The sequence below is a fragment of the Bombina bombina genome, chromosome 6 (genome assembly GCF_027579735.1).
Source record: "Bombina bombina isolate aBomBom1 chromosome 6, aBomBom1.pri, whole genome shotgun sequence".
Classification (NCBI taxonomy): domain Eukaryota; kingdom Metazoa; phylum Chordata; class Amphibia; order Anura; family Bombinatoridae; genus Bombina; species Bombina bombina.
This window is the reverse complement of record NC_069504.1, coordinates 700,339,659-700,350,040: the sequence shown is the minus strand read 5'-3', so window position 1 is coordinate 700,350,040 and position 10,382 is coordinate 700,339,659. Positions and strand designations below refer to the sequence as shown.

The 10,382-nt window shown below is 35.1% G+C and overlaps 1 protein-coding gene across 1 annotated transcript in view; it reads right to left on the bottom strand.

The window, feature by feature from the left end:
* Nucleotides 1–5,157: 5,157 nt before the first annotated feature.
* Nucleotides 5,158–10,382, bottom strand: part of NEURL3 (neuralized E3 ubiquitin protein ligase 3) — a 7,678-nt gene continuing 2,453 nt past the window's right edge. The window contains exons 2-4 of the mRNA XM_053716030.1: nucleotides 9,063–9,530; nucleotides 8,022–8,066; nucleotides 5,158–7,013 (exon numbers count right to left, since the gene is read on the bottom strand). Of these exons, the coding sequence (XP_053572005.1) occupies nucleotides 6,724–7,013; nucleotides 8,022–8,066; nucleotides 9,063–9,530 (803 nt within the window). The 3' untranslated portion in view covers nucleotides 5,158–6,723. The remainder of the gene's footprint in view (nucleotides 7,014–8,021; nucleotides 8,067–9,062; nucleotides 9,531–10,382) is intronic.

The window sequence follows — 10,382 nt, the reverse complement described above, 5'->3', positions numbered from 1 at the left end:
CTGTACTGTGCAAAAGTCTTAGGCCACCATTAGATGTGTTATTTTCACAAAGCTTTAATGACCAACCATATTTATTTTTCGGTCTCTTTATTAAGACACAAACAGAAAATACAGGAAAAATGTACACAAAATATAAAAAAACACAATTTTCAGAACAAAATGGCTTCTTCAGGAAAAAGTCAGTATTTAATGTGACACCCCCTCCCCCCCTTGGCACTAAGCACATCTTGAACTCTTTTGGGGAGACTGTCCTGATGTTTTCTGAAGTAATCTTCTGGTATATTAAACCAGGCTTCTTTCAGTACTTCCGAGAGTTGTTCTTTAGATTTAGGTTGTCTTTTATTTATTTCTTTGTCCAGGTGATCCTATACTGCCTCTATAATATTCAGGTCTGGACTCTGTGGAGGCCATTCCATGACTGTCAGTGTTTTATCAGCTGTTTTTCTCTCCAAATATGATTTCACTGCATTAGCAGTGTGCTTGGGATCCTTATCATGCTGAAAAATAAAACCATACCTAATCAAGTGCTTTCCATAAGGAATGGCATGATGAATTAAAACCTGTCTGTATGTTTTAGCATTCATGATTACATCAACAATATCGCCAACACCACTGGCAGAAATGTAGCCCCAAACCAGGACAGACCCTCCACCATGTTTTACTGAAGGCCACAAGCACTCATTCTTCCATCTCTCTCCAACTCTTCTTCTCACATATTGTTAATGATTGGACCCAAACATTTTAAACTTGGATTTGTCACTCCATAATACTCTTTTCCATTGATCTTCATTCCAATCTTTGTGAGTTTTAGCATATCTTAACCTTCCACCCTGTTCCTCTTTCGAAAAAGTGGTTTCTTGGCTGCTACCCTTCCACAAAGGCCATTCCTGAACAAGCTTCTTTGGACTGTAGAAAGGTACACTTGTCATCCCGATGAAGCTGCCAGATGCTGAGCCAGGTCCTTGCTGGACTTCTTCCCGTCTCTCAAAGAAGAAACTCTGAGAAACTTCTCATCAGATTTTGATAGTTTTCTTGACCATATAGTACTTTTTTGTCCCTGACCTCTCCTGATTCTTCAAATTTCTTTATAACAGCTTCAATACCACATATTGAGTATCAAGTTTGTTTGCTGATTTCCCTTTGAGTGGCCTTGCTGATGCAAAAGTATGATTTTATGTCTGTCAAATTCTGCGATCTTTGGCATTTTGAATGGAATGATGTGATTCAAAGTTGGTCTTATTAGCAAGCTTCCAATTTATTAAATTCATAACACACGTGTATGTATTGCTCAAGCATGTCTTGCACAAACCTGATGTAATAGACCTTTTTCACAGCAGTCATTTTGACATGAAATAGTAGGACAAATACATGTGTTTGCAATTACATTAATTAGGGTTCCATTTAATTTAGGTTTACGAAAGCCAGGTTCCTGCTATTGCTTAAGTAGAGGTCACACTAAATACTTGGCACTTTAGCCTATAGAAGCATTTTTTTCTGATTTTATTCTGGTTTTGCACAGTACTGTGTGTGTGTATATATATATATATATAGAACAGAGAACAGAAAAGCACTCCAAAGGTCTTGCCAAGAATAGTCACTTTATTAGTGAACGTTTTCGGGTCACAAACGACCCGTCCTCAGACTTACAAGTCTGAGGATGGGTCGTTTGTGACCCGAAAACGTTCACTAATAAAGTGACTATTCTTGGCAAGACCTTTGGAGTGCTTTTCTGTTCTCTGTTCTATGCTTATCACTTGAACAGCACCCAAGGCAAACGATACAAAATCTGGAGTGCACATTGTTTGGACTGTATATATATATATATATATATATATATATATATATATATATATATATATATATATATATATATATATATATATATATATATATATATATATATATATATATATAATATATATATGTTTTATCAATAGTATATATGTTTATATGTGTGTACATATGAATTTGTATATGTATATATGTATTTACAGACATATATACACATATAAATGCATATGTATGCATATATAGACCTATATATAAGTGCATTGGAGCCCTTTGCAGTCAAGCAGTTGAAAACATGTAAAATCATATTTATGCAATATTTATATTCAATAAAGTGTTTAACTGTGTATTTGCTGTAAATAAAACATATTCCCCTATCTGAAGAACATTGAAATGTGAAATAAGTAGTTATAAAGAGATATTCCTATGTATATATATATATCTGTGTATGTATATATATATATCTGTGTATGTATATATATATCTGTGTATGTATATATATATCTGTGTATGTATATATATATATACATTCAAGTAGATCAGCACTCACTATCACCTCCAAACACTGTGTGCTCTGCCACAAGGAATAGCCAGATGAACCAGTATGCTGGACAGGACTCTGCAAAAATCCCAAAAGTCCAACACATGAAGCTGGCACCGCAGATTATTCCAAACACACATATATAGGTATATATATGTACAGATATATACTGTACCAAAATACCATCAGATATATGTATTTAAGAATAAATTGAACATATTCTGCTAAGTAAAGAACATCGGAATGTGAAATATTTATATTTCATGTCGGGTTAGAGCACTTGAGAAAACGTGATCAGGTTTGTGTGACTTGTTGGTTGTTAGTTTTTTTCCCACTTTTTTGAGCTCCATTGAAGTCTATAGGGAATACGTTAACGTTTATCATTGCAATAATGACTGCTTGTTTAAAGCCGCCTCCTGCTCTTGCGCACCTAATTGTGAGCATGGTCTTTCCCTCCCCCCCCCAGGTGGACCAGTCATTTTAATCTACCAGCTCAGAGCTCCTGCTTCTTCTTATCTGCTGCAGGGTCGCTCATGTGAGCCTACACCGCAGGCGCTCCAAGCTGCATCCGCAGTTTAATAAATTGATCCCTAAATATAACTCAATTCTTCTATTTCCATTGAAGTTTCATTTGTTTTGTTATGCAAACTAGCAAGTGGTAATTCTTTATTTCAGGTCTCAAAAAGCACTAAATGTTACAGCTGTATTTTAGATCACACATGTAAAATAGACTTTTATGATTCAGACAGAGCAGCAGTTTTAAGACACTTTCCAATTTACTTCCTTTATCAAATTTTGAACAGTCTTTTTATTTTCACACTTTCTAGGGAACAAGCTCCTACTGAGCATGTGCACAAGCTCACAGGGTATACGTATACTAGTCTGTGATTGGCTGATGTCTGTCATGCTACAGGGGGCCGGAAAATGGAAGAAAAAATTAATTTGTCAGAAAAAAATCTACTGCTTATTTGAAATTCAGAGTAGTTGTTAAATCATTGTCTTTTTATTATGCACTTGTTAATTATGCAATTCTACTGCATTGAGTGGTCCTTTAATTCACCACTTGTACCTTGTACATCATACACAAGTAAATGCAAAGGAGTGTGCAAATTATTTTTTTAGGTTAGGAAACTGTAATCATCATTAGGGTTTCCTGTTTGAACATACTATATTGTAATATATATATATATATATATATATATATCAGTTAATTAGGTGCTATTCGGATAATCTTCTCAAAATAAATAGATAAGTGATCTGAACTGTCCCATATTTAGTTCAGCATCTGGGTAGCTCTTGCTGATTGGTGGCTAAATGCATACAGGAGTCAGGGTGACCTCATATAATACAGTAACATTAAATGTTATTACTCATTTGAAGCAAACAGCAGGTACTCTCCCCAGAATTTCCAGAACTGATCACTCAAAACACCTGGCTGCAAATTGTAGTTTACAAATGAACCATGAAAGTGAAATTTGAATTGCAAAGTATTTTACTGCAGGCGTTCTTTGCATCTAGATGATCACAGGCAAAAATGCTACTGAGAAACTGTATCACACATTATCTATGCATTGCCTATGAAACTGAATGCTTGAGAAATATGTTATACATACAGTTGCAAATGAATGTGCATTGCAAACAAACATGGAACCCCCCAAAAATGTATGATTTAGATAAAGCATAGATTTTTTAAAAAAAAAAACTCTTTACAATTTATTTATATTATCGATTTTGCTTTATTCTCTTGGTATTCTTTTGTTGAAGGATCAACAATGCACTACTGGGAGCTAGCTGAACACATCGGTAAGCCAATGAAAAGTGGCATATATTTGCAGCCACCAATCAGCAGCTAGCTCACAACCTACCTAGGTATTTTATTCATCAAAAATACCAAGAGAACTAAGCAAATTAGATAATAGAAGTCAAATGGAAAGTTGTTTAAAATGATACAATCTATCTGAATGAAGGGAAAAAAAACTTGGGTTTCATATCCCTTTAAAATGTTACTATAAAGAGTAGATTATTTCTGCCTCTTTCAACAACAACAAAAAAGTCTAACATGGGTTTTACAGTTACTGATTTACCTGTAATCAAACACTTTTACATTTTACACTTTGTTCCAATACCGTGGTCAGTGCTAGTGACTCGCCATCATGGTGTAGGGTGACAAATCTTGGAAAGGCCCTGAATTGAGATAAAGATCGGAAGTAGCCTGAAAAGAAAAAGGAGCCAAACTGGTTTGCTAACATTCTCCCACATATCCTCCTTTAAAGGGACAGTCTACCATAGAATTGTTATTGGTTTAAAAGATAGATAATCCCTTTATTACCCATTCCCCAGTTTTGCATAACCAACACAGTTATATTAATGTACTTTTTACCTCTGTAATTACCTTGTATCTAGGAACCTTATTCCAGCCCCCTGATCACATGACTGTGACTTGTTATTATCTATTGTCTTACATTTAGCATTGTATTGTGCTAAATCTTAAATAACCCCCTGTGCCTGAACACAGTGTTATCTATATGGCCCATGTGTACTTTCTGTCTCTTTGTGTTGAAAAGAGATTTAAAAAGCATGTGATAAGAGGCAGCCCTCAAAGGCTTAGAAATTAGCATATGAGCCTACCTATGTTTAGTTTAAACTAAGAATACCAAGAGAAAAAAAGCAAATTTGATGATAAAAGTAAATTGGAAAGTTGATTAAAATTAAAAGTCCTATCTGAATAATGAAAGTTTAATTTATACTAGACTGTCCCTTTAACCCACTGTTTTCCAAATTCTCAAAAAAAATGCATTATTGTTTATACAGAAATAATGAATGAAACATTTTTTTAAATATATGTTTTATTAAACAGTTATAAAAATATATCTATTATACATTTGTTGAATATAAAAATAAAAAAATAACATTTGAAACAGGTAAAAATATTAGCAAAAGGTAAAAAATATTACCACTTAAAATGAGTAATACATATAAGATATACATATTGCAGGGTTTTCTCCCCTGAGAGGTAAACTATAGTGTAATTCTTTCTCCCTGTACGATTTACATAGACACTACACACAAAGCCAGTAGACCATTTATTTATTTTTAAAATGCATTTCTATAGTATGGGTGGGCAAAACCCAATCCTTATGTGAACAACATTACCCAGGCTACCCTACAATACTATAGAGACAGATTTAAACATTCAAATATACATTTTTAGACATGATACAATTTATATATAAATAAAAAAAATTGTGTGCGAGGAGGTGTATGTGTGTATATGTTTGTATATATGTATCTATCTATCTATCTACTTGCACACTTTCTCCCGCCTCTGCAACACTGACAAGAACCCTTGCTTTTCCAGAACAGGAAAATACACAATATATCATAAAATGCTCTCTTAGATGACAAAGAAGCAAAAATGACCACAATTCCCTACAATTCTGCAATAGTGGCCTGAATGCTGTGCTTGAGGATTGTTTGTTACCCTTTATTTAAAACATAATTTCATTATAATAGGTTTGGTTCTAAAAATGACTTTAATAGACTATGCATTGTTTTTGTCTTAAAATTTGAGGGTATGCACATGATTGACATGAGGAATTCAATGCACAGACAGTAAGTTGTGACTGCACTTCTGTGCTTAGAGGCACAGTAAAAAAAAAAAAAAGTTCTGTAAACACGTTTCAGTACCCCATCATCATCACCATTATGAGGGTACCATTAATGCAAAATCATTTCCTGTAAATGTTTTCTATATATAACGTCACCTAAAATTAGACTGCCATAGTTTATTTAAAGGGACACTCAAGTCAAAATTGAACTTTCATTATTCAGATAGAGCATGCAATTTTAAACAACTTTCAAATTTACTTCCATTATCAAAATGTGCACAGCCTTTTTATATTCAAACTTTTTGAGTCACCAGCTCCTACTGAGCATGTGCATAACTTGTGTTATATGTACATAACTTGTATGCGTTTGTGATTGGCTGATGGCTGTCACATGGTACGTGTTTGCATTTGTGATTAGCTAATGGCTGTCACATGGTACAGGGGGAGTGGAAATAGACATAACTTTTAAAATTGTCAGAAAAAAAATCTACTACTCATTTGAAGTTCAGACTAAGTACTATTGCATTGTCTTGTTATCTTGCATTTGTTGATTATGCAAATCTACTGTGTTGACTGGTCCTTTAACATTTCTTTCAATCCTTTTGCAACAGGTCTTCATTTTGCATATCTTTTCTTTCAATCTCCCATATTGTCTCATTATAACTTTGCAGTCACCAAAACTTTAAGAGAGTGCAGCATTTTGTCTGATTTCATTACTCTCAGATACAAGGTGATAGCTGATATATCTTGGCATCTTTTTCTATTTTTTTATGAGATAGCTAAGAGTCAGCCAGGAGTTAGGAATCCGTCAGGCTTATACATTTTTATGTTGGAAAATTTCTTACGGCACAACGGGCATTTAGCATTTTGTCTCTGCACCTCCAGAATACAGGAAATACAGAATGTGCAATGACCGCAGGGTAATAGCAAGGTGTCTGGTAGTCTGTCCTGACAAATAATACAGGTGGGGTCATCTTCTAGTGAGCAGCAGTACTTGCTTTCCGATTGCAAATCTTGATATTCACAGGGGGTAGGCGAAGATGGACAACTGTGTCTAGCATTCAATGCATTGGAAGCTAGAAGGAAAATACAAAATATTCTATTAAATAACAAGTGATGAAACAGGAGGCCAAAACTGTGGATGCATCTGTGCAAATACTGTTGCTCTTAAAAGGACCCTAACAGCAGATCATTCCTATCACACATGAAAGAGTGGCAATTAAACATTTAAAGGGATATGAAACCCAAGCATTTTCTTTTATGATTCAGATACAGAATGTCATTTTGAAAAACTTTCGAATACACTTAAATTATCACCTTTTCTTTGTTCTCTTAGTATCATTTGTTGAAAATTAAGGATGTTAGCTCAGGTGCGTGCATGTGTCTAGAGCACTATTTGGCAGCAATTTTGCAAGAATGTTATCCATTTGCAAGAGCTCTAAATGCAGCATTATTTCCTGACACGTTGTGCACCAGACACCTACCTAGGCATCTCTTCAACAAAGAATACTATTTTGTTAATAGAAATAAATTGGGAACTATTTTTTTTTTTAAAAGTGCATGCTCTGTCTGAGTCACAAAATATTTTTTGGGGGGTTTCATATCCCTTTAATAATATTACACATCTGTGTCCACAATTTGACAATTAATTTAATATTACAGTACAATAATGATTAAAAGTGCATGAGCGTTGCATTTGAAATGCACAATAATGCATTTTACATTGAGCAGTAACATTGTGGCATAATTCACATATTTGTAAAATGCTTCTTTTAAAAATAAGGGTAAGTTTGGCACTAACGTTTACTGTGCACATGTATGTGAGGAAAAAACATGATTATGTTTTCCACAACAGTATGAATTTGGGGTTTTCACATCCATGCAAGATAAAAAAACAACAACTTTGATTAAGAGAATCAAGCCCTCTAAGGATTTATCGAATGCTGAGCAGGATGTTATAAACCGCAGCTGTTGCGCTGCTTGTACGTGAACAGGAAGCAGGTGAGAAATAATGGCAGAACAAACAGGAAATGCCGACAGATACTTTAAGAAATAAAATGAATTTGGTTGATAAAGAAACTGACCTTTGTCTAAGCAACAGGAGCACACAGAACTTGACTTTGGAGGATCTGAAAGAAAAGAACAAATAAAATTTGATAGCATAAGTACATGGGGAAGTTGTTTCAAATTGCATGCTCTGTCTGAATCATGAAATTTAAATTTTGACTTTACTGTCCCTTTTAATTCTTAAGTTAACCCATGCATATCCATATTCCAGATATTCATGAATTCCCTTACAGTACTTGTCCTTAAAGTGATTGTAAAGTTTCATCAATTAAAGCCCAGTATCTAAAAATACTTTTAAAAACAGGGGCGCTTTAATTTATTAAACTTTACAAATACGCTTTTTTTTAAAAAAAAAACAACGTACCTTTTTGTTACGGTAAACATACTGCCGATCCTCCGACTGCATTTCCGCCTGTATTTTGTATATCGCTGACAAATCCGGCTTCCTCCAATCGCCAATGGGGGCACGCAACGATTGGAGGAAGCCGGATTCATCATCGATCTGCAAAATACAGAAGGTGATGCAGGTGGAGTATCAGCGGTATGTTTACCATAACAAAAAGGTACGTTTTCTTTTTTTAAAAAGCGTATTTGTAAAGTTTAATGAATAAAAGTGCCCCTGTTTTTAATAGTATTTTTAGATACTGGGCTTTAATTTATTAAACTTTACAATCACATTAACACTTCTATTGAAGGTCTGTTCCATAGATCAGCCACCAGTAAACAACATCATCTGTAAATCTATAGATCATGTTTGCCTTTCTCTGCAGAAATCATGCAGTCCATTCCCCCCCCCCCCCCCCCCCACTGCTTCAACCTTACTGGGGATCTACTCAATATTATATCCCAGATTTTATTTGCTGGAGTCCTGCAGAATTTTACTTTTGCTCTAATAACATCCTCCTTCCCACTGATCGATCACCTATAGACTTTTGCTCTTTTAAATCTATTCTAAAGCCTAGAATAATATAATTACATTTAAAACATTTGATAACTAAAAGAAACATATCCCATAGTTACATAGTTACTCTGTACCCCAGTGAGGAAATAACACTTACACAGTAGCTTGATGGTTTTTGTGCATCCATAGACATCTAACATGCACCACAGAGGAGTGTTCTTGGGAAGTCCTGAGAATAGCAGCCTTGGACAGCTGTCTTTTTTTCCTTGAATGAATACTTGCCCTTTGCAGCCTATCCAGAAAGATAACACTGCACCCACCTGGCATAGATCATCTGGGATGCCTACACCCCAGAAGCCATAATGAAGGGTAAGGTCAGGGCAAGCAAAACGTGGAAAGTTTTCAGGATCCAAAATGTCTGGGTTGTATAAAGTAAAGCCAACTCTTAGTCCTCCGTGCCACTCAAAATCTTCCTCCAGAATGCGGATACAGAGCCGCTCTTTATTTCGGATAGGCCGATTAGAAAACAGAATTCCATTACAGAAGCTTTGGATGCGCTCAGCGCGTTGTTTGCAGTCACTCAGGCATATATAAGATCCCTTGGCATATGGGTGAAAATAAAGGTCTGAGGAGTGAGAGGATGAAACATTAGCTAACTAGAAAACTCATGCAGATTTACAAAGCACCAAATACACAAACACATCCTGTGTGCATCAAGCCATTATAACTCAACACCATGGGCATCTACAGCAATTGTTATGGGGCGGTGGAATAAAATGACCTGAAAAGCAGGAGAGAGTTGCTTATTGCATACACGTGTTGAACATAATTTTAAAAATGGTGGCTTTGCATGTCTCATCAAAAGGTGACTTGAGTGGGTGCTTATGTTTCAATATAAAGAACTAAATTCTAGGGGGGCATTTGCCCCAATCCAGACGCTTGTGCTTGCTACCCTATATTTTATCATCCCACCTTAGTTTATCACACTGAACTAATGTGCATTCATAATAATTAAAAAATGACAACTGAGTTATAGCAAAAATGTGGCAATGAAAAGACTATTAGTAAAGTGTACAGAACTACAAATCTTAGCATACAAGGTATTCTCACAAAATAATTAAAGAGATACTAAACCCATTTTTTCCTTTCACGATTCAGATAGAGCATGCCATATTAAGCAACTTTCTAATTTACTCCTATTATCAATTTTTCTTCGTTCTCCTGCTATCTTTTTAAGAGCCGGCCCATTTTTAGTTTTGGGGGTGAAATGTAGCCACCAATCAGCAAGCTCTACCCAGGTGCTGAACCAAAAATGGGCCAGCTCCTAAACTTAGATTCTTGCTTTTTTCAAATAAAGATAGCAAGAGAATGAAGAAAAATTGCTGCTCTATTTGAAACATGAAAGAAAAAAATTGGGTTTAGTATCCCTTTAAAGGAAAGCCCAGCTTTTAATGGAGTGAAGCACCCAACCTCCTTT